The sequence below is a fragment of the Aethalodelphis obliquidens genome, unplaced genomic scaffold (genome assembly GCF_003676395.1).
Source record: "Aethalodelphis obliquidens isolate GAN/ISIS:26980383/991018 unplaced genomic scaffold, ASM367639v1 scaffold121, whole genome shotgun sequence".
In the NCBI taxonomy this organism is placed as follows: Eukaryota; Metazoa; Chordata; class Mammalia; order Artiodactyla; family Delphinidae; genus Aethalodelphis; species Aethalodelphis obliquidens.
Window position 1 is genome coordinate 1,085,887 of NW_020838065.1, and position 17,186 is coordinate 1,103,072.

The window sequence follows — 17,186 nt, forward strand, 5'->3', positions numbered from 1 at the left end:
CAAGATTCTGTATCTTTGGCAATAGACAGTTCAGCTTTTGGCACATAGTATAAAGGGTTTGTTTTCTATTCCTTTGTAAAACATGATGCATTTTACTTATTTGTAGTGTTATGAAGCTGGTCACTTGGAGAATGACATTACTGAATCATGTGCTGCATCTCGTTCTAAAGAGTTTGGTGGAGGTGAGTGTTTTTGAGATTTAAGAACTGTATTGCAAAAATAAGTGTGAAGTACCCTGTCAGTTAACGAGAAAAGTTACTAAGCAGGACTAGTAAGGTTGCAAGTTCTAAGACTTGTTTGCCCAATATATGCTTCCTAAAACTGCATATGACACTAGAAAATTGTATTGATTCATTTCCAACTTTATACTGAAGTTAGTTAAATGGAATTAGAATTAGTGTTAAGGAAATGTTGGGAACAATAAAGAAAGATCAGCTCCTTAATTTTCTTATTAGATAATTCTCCATACTGCATCATTACTTTCTTGGCTTTGATTCCTATAGGACAGAAAATAACAGAATTTGAGTTGAGGGGGAAATTGCAAATCGTCTTAAACAAGTCTTTCATAGTCTTACTTTCTTATATCACACCTGTGACCTTTGGTCAATGAACATATGCTTGAAAAAGAGAGCTTACATTTGAGCCTAGTCTATTATGGCTGCTTTCAAAGGCCTTGGGAATCTTCTAGATTAAATTGGAATCTGTTTCCTGGAACCTCTGCTTGGTCATCTTATTTCTGCCCACAGCAGGAATGGGCAGCCCTTCATTCAATAACAGATAAAATAATCATAGTTTAAGTATCTACTCTACCAGTTTCTTTGTGTAAGGACTGTTACCTCTGATGAATCTAAAGCATTACAACGAATTAGGATATTACTCATATTATCCCTGTCTTGTAGAATAAGCACGAAGATGAAAGAGGTTGGAAGGGTTGGGGAACTATATCCAGACATGACCAAATTTATTGCCACACTACTGTCTCATTATCCACCCTGTGTTTCTCCATACCAATTCTTCCTATCCCTTTGATCATTTTGTCTGCCTATGCCATTTATTGATTGGTGTCATTCCTGAAATATTAGCTTAGATTTGAGCACGCTGCATCAGATATGATCTATCAGCAAAGGATATTAGGGGAGATTATATTTTATGTGGTCTTAAATGTACACTTCTTTGAATGTGATCTGTGATTATTAAGTTTTTTAGCAAGTAAATTAAACGATATGTTAACTTATTTTAACCCTGTATGCAATTATAATATAGGTTGGTCAACTTGTTTGCTTGATTTAAAAAAAAAGAAAACTGCTTTCAAAATAATATCAGCTCTTTCCCTATACATTTGTACTTTAGTTTTCTGTAAAACCTACAACCTGCACTTTATCCTCTGTAAATTTCATCTAAATGTTTCAACTTGTGAGAATTTTGAAGCTTTATTCTGCCATCATATTAACTCTTCCCTTTTAGTCTTAGGCTGTCAGCAGCTTTGATAGCAGAGCTTCTCCATCTCGATCAGGCAGATCAAGAAGAGAGCCCTAAAGCAGTCTTCCAAAGTATTTGATACCTAGCTTAAATATCCTGGAACATTTTACAAAATATCTCTTTAAAGATTCCTCTTAATGTTTCTATAACAAAGAGTTGAAATACGTATAATAAAAAATGAGTGAGAGACTAAATTCCATTTTCTAAATATGTCAAGATTAGGCATTCATATTCAGGGTTATAGTACCGCTGCATGAATATCCCTTTTTTTAATTAAAAAAACCCCGTTTATTTGTTTATTTATTTTTGGCTGTGTTGGGTCTTCGTTGCTGCGCACGGGCTTTCTCTAGTTGTGGTAAGCGGGGGCTGTTCTTCCTTGTGGTGCGCAGGCTTCTCATCGCGGTGGCTTCTCTTGTTGCGGAGCATGGGCTCTAGGCGCATGGGTTCAGTAGTTGTGGCACACGGGCTCAGTAGTTGTGGCTCACAGGCTCAGTAGTTGTGGCTCATGGGCTCTACAGCACAGGCTCAGTAGTTGTGGCGCATGGGCTTAGTTGCTCCGCGGCATGTGGGATCTTCCTGGACCAGGGCTCAAGCCCATGTCCCCTGCATTTGCAGACAGATTCTTAAAACACTGCCCCACCAGGGAAGTCCCTGCATGAATATCCTTTTGGCCAAAAATGTATTGGTTGGAGGAGGGAGGTATTTTTCTCTCCTCGTATAAGTCAGATCTTATGTATTTCATGTTTTTGTCTTAATCCTTAAATCATAGAGTGATATAATTTATTGTCTTTAATCTTGGAGGCCAGGTTTTAGTATCTTTTCCTGACTACTAAATGCATTTCCTCTCCATCTGTAGGATATTAAAGTCCTTTGTGGAACTAGAAAGTCTTTCATTTCAATCATATAAAATGAAATTGCTTTAATAACCTGTATGTTTACTATTTAATCCATATGAGGCAGAATTTTTATATATGTAGCCATTTCCCCAACTAGTTATATACTAATGGGTAAGTCTTTTTTTTTTCCTCTGCCCTTGTTTTCCTCATCTACAAAGTTGGAGAATTAAAATTAAGGTTGGTGTTTACTCTAACATTCCATAATTCTGTGAGGTCCCTTTAGTTGAGGATAGGAGTTCTTGGACATGCATGTAATCAGCCAGCAGGTAACACCTGTTTTCCTGTCCTAGGCACCACCAAGCTGTTTGATAAACCAAGGAAGCGAAAACGACAGAGACATGCTACAGCCAAGGTGCATTGTAAAAAAGTGAAAAATGACAACTCATCAAAAGAAACTCCAAGCTCCGAGGTATTATGCAGTTCTTCATCTTTTGACCTTCCAAAGCGAAGCTGCTTTTCACAGTAGAGGCCACATCCCTTTTCCCTTTGAGTTTACCTAAAAATAGTATTCTGTTGAAACAGCTAGTAGTGATAAGGAATCCTGGAGAAAAAGATGAATCTGATTCTAGTAGAAATAAGTCAAAGCACTATGGCAACTGTAGGTGTGACCTTTTTAAAAGATCACACCCCATGCTCTAGGTGTCAGATGAAATACATAACTGTTTCATCATGAAGTAAACTTGTTCTAAAACCAGAGAGCACAATATCAAGTAACTATATAATCCAGATGAACTTGGTATTGCCCTTTAAAAGTTGAGACTGCAGTTAGGGGAAAAACTCATTTGCTTATTTATTGAGACCACCAACTGCTTAATTTTAGAGTAATGTTTGTAAACAGCGACTTTTAGGAAACAGAGGTTTAAAGCCATTTTCTTGGAAGAGCATCAGTGCAGCCATTGATGCTACCCCTAGCTTTCCAACTCAGGTTAAAAGAGAATTAGAACAAGTCAGGTCAGCATCACATATTTTGATGCAGAGTGTTTCTTTCCAGGATAATTTGAACAGAATGCCCAAGGGGGGCATTATTTAGGAAACACTGATCTTGGAAGGACAAATAAGTAATCAAATAAACTTAAGAATGTTTTCTCTCCCTTAGTGAAACCTTAAAATGGAACAGCTCAAAAAGTTCCAGTGGAACAGCCTCAGAGCAGTTAGTGGCAGGGCATGAGGCGCCCACTACCCGCCCAATCACAGCAGGGTTAGAACTAACATTGCATGCAGTCCGCCCACGTGATTGGCTGAACATCTGTAAGTGCTTAATGGCTAGACAAATAGCAGCCCAGAGGGAGGGGGTCAGATGGAGGAGACATCAATAATATAGATGTGGGGCGTTATTTTTTCTCTGCAAGGGAGAACTGATGACACACAGGACAGCTGCAAGCCCCAAGGAAACCATTGAGGAGGGTGTAGAAAATGACCACGGAATGCCTGTATCTAAAAAACTGCAGGGTGAACGAGGAGGAGGAGCTGCACTCAAGGAGAATGTTTGTCAGGTAGAGAATGTTTGCCCACTTGCATTTGAATTGCATGCTTATCTTTTAAGAGAAGTCCTCTCCAGTCTCTTGATGACCTAGTCATGGTTAGAGTAAAAATTCTCTTGGATGATTCCAGTGGAATCACTTACTTTAAGGATTTAACTCTTCTCTCTTCCCACAAAAAAAGAAGAGAAATATTTAGTGTTGCCCCTGGGTAGATGCCCTGAAGTAGGTCTGAGATGGAAGGGGTGAATCTGGGGTTGCTCAGCCAAAGATAATTTTCCTGCACCTCTCATGGTGTGAGAATGTTTGGGTTTCTAAGGAATTTTTCAAGGAGAATTTTCACATAGATTGTTGGGTTTGTGTGTGTGTGTGTGTGTGTGTGTGTTTTGTTTTTGTTGTTGTTTTTGTTTTTTTTTCTGCTTTAAAGTACTGACTTTAGAGAACCTACCACCTGTATTTTTCTATTTATTTAATAAACATTTATACAGTGTTTTTTTACTGTGTCAAGTGTTTTTCCATTCACTTTGTAAATATTATTACATCATTTAGTTATCATAACAATCTCATAAGATAGAGGATCATTATTATCCTTGTTTTATAGATAAGAAAATTGAGGTACAGGGAGGTTAAATAGCTTGCTTGTAGTCACTCAGTGAAGCCAGTATTCAAACCCAGGCAATCTGGGTTTTGAGTCTTAACCACTGTGTTGTCTTGCTTCTCGGTGAAATGTGCCTCCACTTTAATGTCAAATGCCTTTATCTTACTTGGGAGTAGAGTCAGTTAAATGGATGCATTGGTTATATTCTCTTTTCATGGTCTTGATTTAACCTTGTAAATACTTAAAAACTGGCATATAAAAAGTTGAAAATATTAGTGTTTTTTTTTTTCTAATTGAAACTGCTAAAAAATAAAATTTCCCCAGGCCTAGAATATTATTATGGTCAGTATAATTTCAACTCAGTTTCTTTGTCTGTTCATTTCACTGCTATATAAAGAAGGTTGATTATATTCAGACCTGCTCCCAAACAGTGTTACTCCTCAGAGACTGTTAAGCCCACAAAGATTGTCATATAAGAAGGTATTGTAACCCATGGTCCTGGTTTGTTTGGATCAGTCTTTGTTTAAATCTGTTGTGCTTGTATAATTTATTAATAGCACCTCCTTTCATGCTCAAGTGTCCTAGTTTGAAGGATGAATTACATGCTCATCCCAATTAAAGGGTTAGTCTGTAACATTTGGTTAATTTGAAAAATTTATTCCTCAGTACATACTGTAATTGAAGTTTTCCTGTTTAAGTGATGAAGGCGAATTTGTTTATCGTGCAGGAAAGCTGATGTTGCTGGCAGTCTGAATATACAAAACAAAACATTTATGGCATTTGTCAATTTTTGGTCATGAATAGTAGATCATGGGAGAGCCAAACATGAAAGACTAGCTCAGAATCCCTTGGGGTCCCCTCTTAATCCCTGGCTGCCTCTGGCGTTTTATTCCCAAAGCTCTCCTACTCGTTTGCTTATTTAAGCTTTGATGTTAAGTGGCCAAGACCTGTTCTGTTTCTTTGGGTTCTTGAGGATATTAGACTTGCCTGGCCATCCTTTCCCCCTTTCTTGTCTTACAGAATAAGTATAAGAGTTTTTTCATTTTTATCATTTTTCTGCTAATCACTCTGGGGAAACAAGTCAGGATATTAGAGGGGTGAAAAGTAACAAATGTTGGGAATGTGCAGAATTTTCATAAATCATACAACGTTTTCAAAAGCAACAGATCCCGATCTTTATTTCCTAAGGCTGTATCATCATTGACACCCTGTTTTAGTGAGATTGTCTCAGAAAGGTGATCTCTCTGATTTTAATATGGTTCTAGGTGTATCTCAGGGATTGTTCAAATCTTAATCAGGGCCCTTCTGGACTGTTACGACCCAAGTCCCAGCTGGCCAGTATCTCTTGCTTGAACCATTGCAGTAACCTGTTTGATTATCTCTGCTTTTCCTCTCACCTTTTTACTCTTGAAATTTTTCATGTAGCAGTCATAGGGATCTGTTTTTAGATGAATACCTGATTTCAGCCTTCCCTTGGTACAGCGCTCATTATAATGGCACACCTTTGCAATTAGAATAAAATCTGAAACTCTGTACCATAATCTGTAAGGCCACACAGTCAGGCCCTTGCTTGCCTTTTTCTTACTTCATTTCTACCACTTCTAACTTTTGTTCACTTTTGTCCAGTGACACTGGCTTTCATTGTGATTCATAGGAATGCCATGATTTTTCCTGTCTGTGGGCTTTCTGTACTTTCTGCCTTCTTGGTCCCTTCTTCAGATCATGTGGCTGACTTGTCATTCAGAGCCCAGTCTAAGAAGTCATTCCTAATCACCCAATCCAAAGTTGTTGTTTGAGGGCTCTACCCAAATACTTACATCTTCTGATATCTTTTGTTTGTTTAATTGTTTACTTATATCTTTGTATCCTTAGAGTATAAGAATGATGGGAGCCAGGGACCTGTGGTACCTGGCATAGAGGAGGTAATCATTAAATACTAGCTGAATGAATGGTGGGATTTTTTGTTTCTGGCAAAGCTGCTTCTTAACTTTTGCTTTAATGAAGACCTTCTGCTTGGGATTTTTAAAAATCTTTTTCTATAGACAGATCTGTTTTCTTTCTCTTAACAGAACTGTGAGAAACTGGGTGAGCTGCTATTATGTGAGGCTCAGTGCTGTGGGGCTTTCCACCTGGAGTGCCTTGGATTAACTGAAATGCCCAGAGGAAAATTTATCTGCAATGAATGTCGCACAGGTAAAGTAGTTAGAGAAAGGTCTTCTTCCAAGGAAGGTTTGAGTTTCAAGTTTTTTAGGAAAAAATCATTTATTGGAGACACTTTTTTTTGTGGCAATACTGGGCTAATTCCTACAGACATAGAGATAGGTGCTCTGTGGTCTTTGCCTTCAAAAAAACTCAAGTGAATAACGAATGTATAGTATAATACAGTGCAAAACGTGTTGTTGTGAATGTTAAAGTGCTGTGTGAATGAAGATGCACCAGTGCTACAGAGGAAGATATCTGAGTTTGGTTTTAAGAGAGAAATAGAAATTGGTGTGTGGAGGGGAAGGATAGAAGGTCTAATAAAGTAAGTATGAAATATTTGGGGAACAGGAAGCATATAGGTCAGTATGTTTGGAGTTTAAGATATTTTAAGATATTTTAGGGAAGAGGTGAGGCATAGGTAGTGACGAGGAGGACTTCTGGGTTACTGATGATATTTTATGTTTCTTGATCTGAGTGGTGATCAAGAAATATGTTCACTTCATGATTATTTGTGAACTTATAATGTGTGCACTTTTCTGTGTATATTATACATCAGTAAAACTGCTTAGCAAAAAGAAGAGAGCTATTTTGTGAGAGTTACAATATACGGATTGGGTCAGAAACTAGGAATGGTCAGATGAGACCAGCCTGTAAAGCACCTCACAGCTGTGCTCTCTCAAGGAGATTGCTCTTTTTTCAGCATTATGAATGGATGTTACAGTATGAAAGTAGTAAAGAAATTAGGGTTGACAGTAAAGATTTTATGCTCGTAAGTCATTAAAAACCATAGCATGATGCTGCCCAAAGAGAAAGCGTCTGTAGAGTGAGAAGAGGGCTAATGACACTACTGGGGGATATCCACTTAAAAGGGGCTACTGGAGGGTGAGGAGGAGCTACTCAAGAAGGAATGTCTGTGAAGCCATGGGGATGGGGTGTCATCAGCAGAGGCAGATGGGGCAAACAGACCAAGGAGGTTCTAGAGTGAAAAGGGGATCTATTGTATTTGGCAGTGAGAGAGTGCCTTACTAATCCAAACTGAAAGATGAATGGGTAGCAGTATACACTATTTCTTAAAGAAGCTTGACTTCAGTGGAAAAGGGAGCAGTAGCTGAAGGGAGGATATTAGAGGGTCAGGAGGAAGAACATCTTGAGTAGGATGAAGGTTAAGAATTGTGTAGGGAAATAAATTTCCGTAACAGGAGGGGGAATAATTGGAGTACAGTCACAGAGACAGGAGAGGATAATCTTGAAGAGATAAAAAGATTAAAAGGGAATGTACCATGTAATTGTGAGGGAGATGAACACTGAGGTTTTTCCTTGGCTTGGTGAGAATGGTGGAAAAAAATTGTTTATAACCTGAAGGGAAGAGTGTAGGCTTAGACTAGCCCCTGTGGGAAATAAGAGGTGAAATTAACTTGTGTCTGTAAATAGATGGCCATGTCAGATTGAGTTATTTCACCTTTCTGCTACCACTTTCAGCAGTGTAGGTACAAAAGCTGGAAGACAAGATAGTTGTGGGGTTATTTTGCCTTCTACACACGTTGGGCTTTTGATCATTATGTGCCATACGGTGTCCCGGCCCTGTAATTAAAATTTAGAAACAAATTTTAGATACGTGCATATCTCTATTGCCCTAATTTTCTTAGAAAGATCTTCTTCTTCTTTTTTTTTTAAATTTTTTTAACTTCTTATTTTATATTTGAGTATAGTTGATTAACAATGTTGTGTTGTATCAGTTGTACAGCAAAGTGATTCAGTTATACATATATCTATTCTTTTTCAAATTTTAAATATAGCAGTGAGTACAGTGTCAATCCCAAGCTCCCTAACTATCCCTCCCCGCAACTCTTCCCTCCTGGTAACCGTAAGTTCCTTCTCTAAGTCTGTTTCTGTTTTGTAAATAAGTTCATTTGTATCATTTTTTTTAGATTCCGCATATAAGCGATATCATATGATATTTGTCTTTCTCTGACTTACTTCACTCAGTATGACAATTTCTGGGTCCATCCATGTTGCTGCAAATGGCATTATTTCATTCTTTTTAATGGCTGAGTAATATTCCATTGTATATATGTACCACATCTTCTTTATCCATTCTTCTGTTGATGGACATTTAGGATGCTTCCATGTCTTGGCTATCACTGCTAGTGCTGCAGTGAAGATTGGGGTGCATGTATACTTTCAGACCATGTTTTCTCCAGACAAATGCCCAGGAGTGGGATTGCAGGATGATATGGTGGTTCTAGTTTTAGTTTTTAAGGAACCTTCGTACTGTTCTCCATACTGGCTGTACCAATTTACATTCCCACCAACAGTGTAGGAGGGTTCCCTTCTCTCCACACCCTCTCCAGTATTTATTGTTTGTGGATTTTTTGATGATAACCATTTAGAGAGATCTTCCTGCCTTTTGTACCAGTGATCCAGTTTTGCTAGTCTCATCTTTATTATGATGTGATATTCTCTGAACCAGGCTAATCTAAGGCAGAACTACTTTTTTAAAAAATCAACTTAATTGAAGAGTAATTTGCCTACTATAAATGTACCCCTTTTAATGTATGTTTTGATAGGTTTCGATAAAATGTATACACCCACACCAGAAAGTTCCTTTGTGATCAGACCCAGTCAGTCTTTTTTGCACCTCACCCCTTCACCCCCATCACCAATTTCAGGTTAAACAGTGACCTGCTTTCTGTTCAGAGCACATTAGATTTGCCTTTTTTTTAGAGTTTGTGTCTGGCTCAGCATGTTTTTGAGACTCATCTGTGTTGATGTGTGTATCAGTAATTCATTTTCTTTCTTAAAACAGCTTTATTGAGGTGTAATTGATGTACAGTAAACTACACAAAGTGTACACTGTGACGTTTTGGTGTGTGTTTGTGTACATACACCTTTGAAACCATCACTCAGCCTAGTTACTTTGAGATTAAACAACATTGTTGCAGGTATTGAGAATTCATTCTTTTTATTGCCAAGTGGTATTCCATTGTATGGATATAAGAGTTTGTTTATCCACTCATCTATTGATGTACATTTGGATAGTTCTCAGGTTTGGCTATTATAAATAAAGCACTGTGTATCCTTTGTATGGATACACTTTCTTTTCTGTTGTGTAAATATCTAACAGCAGAATGGCTGCATATGGTAGGCTTAACTTTTCAAGGAACATCCAAAGTGTTTGTACCATTTTATATTCCCATCGGTAGTCTGTGAGAGTTTTAATTCTGCCACATCTTCATCAACATTTGGTATTGTCAGTCTTTTTAATTTTAGCCATTCTGACAGATGTGTAGTGGTATTTTATTGTGGTTTTAATGTGTATTTCACTAATGATGAATGATGTTGCACATCTTTTTATGTGCTTATTTTTCTGTCTTCTTTGAGGAAGAGTGTTCAAAATTTTTTTTTAATTTGGGGTTTTTTTCTCCCTATAAATTTATTTATTTACGGCTGTGTTGGGTCTTCGTTGCTGTGCGTGGGCTTTCTCTAGTTGACGAGCGGGGGCTACTCACTCTTCATTGCAGTGTGCGGGCTTCTCATTGTGGTGTTTTCTCTTGTTGCGGAGCGCAAGCTCTAGGCGCGCGGGCTTCAGTAGTTGTGGCTCGCGGGCTCTAGAGTGTAGGCTCAGTAGTTTTGGTGCATGGGTTTAGTTGCTCCGCGGCATGTGGGATCTTCCCGGACCAGCGCTCGAACCCGTGTCCCCTGCAGTGGCAGGCGCCTTCTTAACCACTGCACCACCAGGGAAGTCCTGGGTTGTTCTCTTACTGTTGAGTTTTAAGAGTTCTTTATATGTATTCTGGCTACAAGTCCTTTATCAGATATATACTTTCCAAATTATTCTTCCAATCTGTGGCTTGTTTTCTAATTTTCTCAATGGTATCCTTTGAAGAGCAGAAGTTTTTAATTTTGAAGAAGTCTAGTTTATCAAATTTTTTTAATGGACTTTGGTTAAGAAATCTTGCTTAACCCAATGTCACGAAGATTTTGTTTTCTGCTGAAAATTTTTTAATTTTAGTTTCACATTTAGGTCTGTGATCTATATTGAATTAAGTTTTATATGTTATGTGAGGTGAAGAGAGGTTATTATTTTTGAGGGTAGAAAATTTTACCCTAGTTTTAGTAAAGATGTATAGAGTAAGAATAAAGGAGTCATTTACTAGTTCTTCTGGGTCACCCTGTTTTCCTATAGTAGGATGACCACACCATAATTTAGGCTACTCCAGTTAAGTATTGGCTGCCAGTTATTCAGTATCAGGCAGTAGATTGCTTCTTTTCAAATACTTATTTAAAATTTTTTTCTAAAATTATTATTAGTTGGTGATCTCACTGTTTATAAAGATGAGGTGGATTATTTTACTGTGTTCCTATTTCCAGCAGCTGCCAAAGGCAGGATTCGTGTTCAGGTCTGTCTGTCCCTCAAGCCTGGGCTCTTTCCCTTACATTGTTTTGCTTCCCAGCGAGAGGTAGAATTTTTTTTTTCTCTTAAACTTTTTATTACAGAAATCCTCAGACATATACAGAAGTAGAGAGAACAGTATAAAGAATCTCAACATATTCATCACTTAGCTTCAGTAGTTATCAACTTCTTGCCTCATTTTACTCATATAGTTCAAAATATATGTAACTAGCATATTTTTTTTAACATTTTAAAAATATATATCCATTGTATACAATGACTCCTATGTGTCATCAACTACCCAGTCCCACTTTCAAATTTTCCCACTTTGTCTCAAAATATATTGTTTTATAGTGTTTTGAATCAAGATCCAAATAATGTCCCTGTATTGTATTTTTTAATTAAAAAATTCATCTCTTAAACTTCTCTTAATCTACAACAGTACTATTCCCCTCACCCAATTATTTTTGTTTTTTACAACAAAAATATGTTTTATTTAACCCAATATATTCAAAATATGTCAGCATATAATTATTGTGAAAATGACTGAAATTTTTTACATTCTTTTTTATGTGCTAGGTCTTCAAACTCCAACGTGTATTGACACTGACTACACATCTCAATTTAGACTAGTGCCATTTTAAGTGCTCAGTATCCAAATGTGGTTTCCCTACTGGGCCTGTGCTAAATCAAACCTTACTTGTCACCCCTACATGACAAACCTCATTGCTGGATCCCAATAACTGCACATATTTGAGGGACCCCTCACCCAATTTTTTAATGTTCTTTATTTCTTGAGACAATGGTCATTTGTCTGCCAAGTTTTCTACATTCTAAATTTGGCTGATTGCATCCTTGAGGTGTCCCTTTTACTTGTTCCTCTGTCCTCCGTATTTTATGGAAACTTGTAGTTAGATCTAGAGGCTGGATCAGGTCAAATCAATTTTCCTTTGGCAAGAATCCTTTGTGGGGGATGTGTACTTCCTATAGCATCACATCAGCAAACATGTATTAAATTTTCCCCCTTAATAGTGGTATTAAGATTGTTCAGTAGGTTTGTGTTGTCATCCTGATCAGTCTATTATAATGTTCTTCACTATGATATTGTGATTTTTAATAAATACATATTTGGTCTTTGTCCAGTTTCTGGCACAGAGCTCCTGAAACCCTTGAAATTTCCTAAGTGATGAGGGCTATAAAGATGTATCTTTTTTTATGTTAATGAGAGATGACTTTTGGAACTAGCTAAGGATGGGAGCTGGTTGCCAGGAGAACCAACCACGTGATTAGAGGGTTCCATCTCCCCCTGACCTTTTTGGAGGGGAGAGTGCTGGAGGTTGGATTAGTCCTCAATTGCCAGTGATTTAATCAGTCGTGCCTATGTAATGTGGCCTCCATTAAAACCCAAAAGGATGGGGTTTGGAGAGTTTCTGGGTTGGTGAACACATGGAGATTAGGGGAGAGTGGCGTGCTTGGAGAGGCCCTGGAAGCTCTGAGCCCTTTCCCCATACCTTACTCTATGCATTTCTTTTAACTAGCTGTTCCTGAACTACATCATTTTTTAGTAAACTGATGATCTAGTAAGTAAAGTGTTTCTCTGAGTTCTGTGACCCACTCTTGCAAGTTAATTGAACCCAACCTCTGATTTATAGCCAGTTGGTCACAAGTACAGATGACAGCCTTGACTTAGAACTGGTAAGGGTTGGGGTGGGAGGCAGTCTTGTAGGACTGAACCCTTACTTAATCTGTGGGATCTGATATTATCTCCAAGTAGATGGTGTCAGAATTGAGTTGAATTGTAGGATACCAGATGGTATCAGAGAATTGCTTTGTGGTGTGGGCACCCTCCACCCCCACCCCATGTTGGAATTTGGTGCAGAATTGTGTACTCACTAACTTTTCATCTAATGGTTTAGCATTGAGTGAATTCTTGAGTTAGTATTAATTTGTTTCTTCCTGTTTCCTAGGAATACATACCTGTTTTGTATGCAAGCAGAGTGGGGAAGATGTTAAAAGGTGCCTTCTGCCCTTATGTGGAAAGTTTTACCATGAAGAGTGTGTCCAGAAATATCCACCCACTGTCTTGCAGAACAAGGGCTTCCGGTGTTCCCTCCACATATGTATAACCTGCCATGCTGCTAATCCAGCCAGTGTTTCTGCATCTAAAGGTATGGGTTTGTGTAGACCAATCTAATTATAGAACCTCAGTCTCATTGGCAATGGATGTTTCAGATGCTATCTGGCATATCTCTTCATAGCCTCTAGCTTTTGTCAGAGTACCAGCATTTTATGTGAGAGATAAAGAGAGTAATGGACAAATTTAGCAGTCACCACATTTTTACATGTGCTTTATGGAACCCCCGGCATTATGTGGTAGTTTTAAATATTTGGAATTCATGTGACATTTAGTTTGAAAAGGTGTTCTGCTGGACATCTTGTTTTGTTTTGTTCTGTTCTGCGCTGCGCCATGTGGCTTGTGTGATCTTAGTTCTCCAAACAGGGATTGAACCCACGCCCTCTGCAGTGAAAGCACAGCATCCTAACCACTGGACCACCAGGGACTTTCCTCTGCTGGATGTCTTCCTTCATCAGAATAAAGTGTATTCTTCTTCTGTGGGCCCTTATATGTATGGTTATCAGATGTGATATCATTCAGACATGCATATAGGGCAGAATTGAGGTTTTTGTTTTGTGCTGATTTGTTTTATTTTTTTAAATGGAAATTCCTATCCAGAAAATTTTTTCCTGCTTCATGGTTAGCTTGAGAGCTGAGGTTTCCAAAACTATTATGTGGGTGCAGATAAACTCAAGTTTCTAAATCCATTCCCAGTGGGAAAACAATCATTTCTTTCTTTTTTTTTTAAATAAATTTATTGATTTTTTTTTTTTTTTCCCCCCTGGATGCATTGGGTCTTTGTTGCTGCGTGCAGGCTTTCTCTAGTTGCTGCGAGCGGGGGCTACTCTTCCTTGCGGTGCGCAGGCTTCTCATTGCAGTGGCTTCTCTTGTGGAGCATGGGGTGTAGGCGCGTGGGCTAAGTAGTTGTGGCTCACGGGCTCTCGAGTGCAGGCTCAGTAGTTGTGTGCAGGGGCTTAGTTGCTCCGCAGCATGTGGGATCTTCCCGGACCAGGGTTCGAACCCGTGTCCCCTGCATTGGCAGGCGGATTCTATCTATCTATTTCTGCGTTGGGTCTTTGTTGCTGCGTGTGGGCTTTCTCTAATTGTGGCGAGCGGGCGCTGCTCTTCATTGTGGTGCAAGGGCGCTTCTCATTGCGGTGACTTCTCTTACTGTGGAGCACAGGCTCTAGGCGCATGCAGGCTTCAGTAGTTGTGGCACGCAGGCTCAGTAGTTGTGGCACGTGGACTCTAGAGAGCAGGCTCAGTAGTTGTGGCTCACAGGCTTAGTTGCTCTGCGGCAAGAGGGGTCTTCCCAGACCAAGGCTTGACCTCGTGTCCCCTGCATTGGCAGGCGGATTCTTAACCACTGTGCCACTAGGGAAGCCCCAATCATTTCTTTCTGCTCAGTACTAGTGGGTCTCTTACTGATTTCTCTGAAAGCCAAATATTGTATCTCTACTATTAAATGCTTGTAGGCCCAAAGAGCCCACTTCTCCCAAAGGGGATTTGGCAGGAAAAATGTGGCAGTGTTGACTTTTCTTTTAATCAGACTGGCGATATCTTCTGTAAGATGATTTCCTGGCACTATAGATCTTGTCAGTCCTAAGTACAGTAACATGCTTGATCAAAATTGCAGCTTAACCATCAGCTACCTTCTCCTTTTCAGCTGCTATTGTAGGTAGCATTGGGGTGGTTTGGGTAGTGGTTTTTAGTTTGTAAAGTATGTTAAAGGATATATCTCATGGGGGGGTGGAGGTAGAGAGGTTCATTCATTCACCTAAAAGGCTTTAAGAATCACAGAGTACCAGCCAAGGAAAGCAAGCATTAGTGTTTCTCCCATCTGGTCTTTTAATCTGATTGTACACACACACCAACCCCCACCGTTTCGTCTGCAGCTGATTCTGTTTTCCAGTCAGGACAGTGGTTTGAGTAGGGCTTATTCTTGTTGAGGTAGACTCACTTACTGTTGTGAGATTGGACTCCGTAAGGCCATTTATCATATAGTTCCCATCTGAGCTTTTCTTAGGGAATTGGGTGTTTAAGGTCTCTTGATTTAGTAGTGCTTCCATTTGTTTGTGGCATTTTCCCAGTGCTAGCAAATAAACTTGAATAACTCACATCGTTTTTATGTTTAATCCCTTTTTCTTTTGTCTCTCCCTGGTTTTTCTCTTATTTTTAGGTCGACTGATGCGCTGTGTCCGCTGCCCAGTGGCATACCATGCCAATGATTTTTGCCTGGCTGCTGGGTCAAAGATCCTTGCATCCAATAGCATCATCTGCCCCAATCACTTTACCCCCAGACGTGGCTGCCGAAATCATGAGCATGTTAATGTTAGCTGGTGTTTTGTATGCTCAGAAGGTAAGACATGACTTCCTGTTGTATGAATAGTCTAAAAAGAGATGAATGCAGTATTTTAATTGAAACAAAAGTATAGTTTTCTTCACATTGCCATTAGAAGAAATACTGGGAAGTGATGTCCTTAATTATTGATAACATAACAGTACAGTGGTTTTGTTCCCCAATAGAGAGGGTTTTATTTTTGTTATTTTGAATAATGACTTAATTTTAACAAAATGATAAACAATTGAAGCAACTTAAAGAAAAGAGAAAGGAAACAAAATTGTTTTTAGAAAATGGGGGAATGTGGTCAGAAGGTACAAACTTCCAGTTATAAGATGAATAAATTTGGGGGTGTAATACACAGCATGTGACTATAGTTAACAATACTGTATTGTATATTTGAAAGTTGCTGTGAGAGTAGATCTTCTAAGTTCTCTCTCTCTCTCTCTCTCTCTCTCTCTCTCTCTCTCCCTCCCTCCCTCTCCCTCCCTCTCCCTCCCTCCCTCCCTCTCCCTCTCTCTCTGTCTCTCTCACACACACACACACACACACACACCCCTTAAAATTTTAACTATGTGAGTTGTTGAATATGTTACCTAATCTTATTGTGGTGATCACTTCACGGTATATGCACATATCAAGTACATATATATTGTACACTTTAAGTCTACACAATATTATATGTTAATGATATCTCAATAAAGCTGGGGAAAAAAGTAAAAAAATAAACTGGAGGTAGGGCTTCCCTGGTGGCGCAGTGGTTGAGAGTCCGCCTGCTGATGGAGGGGACACGGGTTCGTGCCCCGGTCCAGGAAGATCCCACATGCTGCGGAGTGGCTGGGCCCGTGAGCCATGGCCGCTGAGCCTGTGCGTCCGGAGCCTGTGCTCCGCAACGGGAGAGGCCACAACAGTGAGAGGCCTGCGTACCGCAAAAAAAAATAAATAAATAAACTGGAGGTAAAAAAATAAAATAAGAAAGAAATTTTAAAAACCTTAGATAACCCCAAGTCCTACATCAGAAAAAACCATTGCTTAATATTAAGTGATAATACTCCAGACATATGTGCATATAAGCAGATAGAAGGGGTAGATATCTGGATAGGGACAAGTCTAGAAGATGCTGTTATCAGGTAATTGTGTGTGGTTTTTCTAAAATCAATTTTATATTAGTTTAAAGGGAATAAACAAGGTGAAAGTAAAAGAATTTATGAACTTCTGTTAAATATTTTCTCACTGTAAGGGATAATAGTTCCTACAAGGTCTTCAGTGGAGGACAAATAAATTTTATATCTTTATCTGTATCTCCCCCCTCTCCAACCCCTACTTAAAACATACTTCTCCTAATTCAGAGCAACGTCAATATTATCCTTCTTAAACATTTTCTTTCCTTTCCATTCCTCACAGCCTGATTTTTGCTATTTTGTTAAGTGGAGGATTTAGTACTCCACCAGTCTATTTACTGGGGTGCTTGTAGTTCTGAATTCCTTATTTAAATTTTTCTCTTGGTTGGCTGAACTTCTGAGAAACACCCACAGGTCCTACATTTCTCTGCTTGAGACGGTTCTTCATTTGCCTCTGTTCTAGAAGCACACATTGGGTTACTATAAGATCTTAGACGGCTTGTTCTTTTTCCAAAACTTTTGTGGACATTGCTCCCCTGTTTTCTAGTGTTGAGGGTGGCAC

General features: G+C 38.9%; 1 protein-coding gene across 7 annotated transcripts in view; it reads left to right on the forward strand.

Moving 5' to 3' along the window:
* The window catches only part of NSD1 (nuclear receptor binding SET domain protein 1), a 136,398-nt gene that overhangs the window by 86,984 nt on the left and 32,228 nt on the right, over window positions 1-17,186 (forward strand). For all 7 annotated transcript variants that reach the window (XM_027098286.1, XM_027098289.1, XM_027098290.1 and 4 more), the window contains 6 exons: window positions 107-182; window positions 2,666-2,784; window positions 3,725-3,868; window positions 6,521-6,644; window positions 13,014-13,214; window positions 15,342-15,521. In XM_027098286.1, the coding sequence (XP_026954087.1) occupies window positions 107-182; window positions 2,666-2,784; window positions 3,725-3,868; window positions 6,521-6,644; window positions 13,014-13,214; window positions 15,342-15,521 (844 nt within the window). The remainder of the gene's footprint in view (window positions 1-106; window positions 183-2,665; window positions 2,785-3,724; window positions 3,869-6,520; window positions 6,645-13,013; window positions 13,215-15,341; window positions 15,522-17,186) is intronic.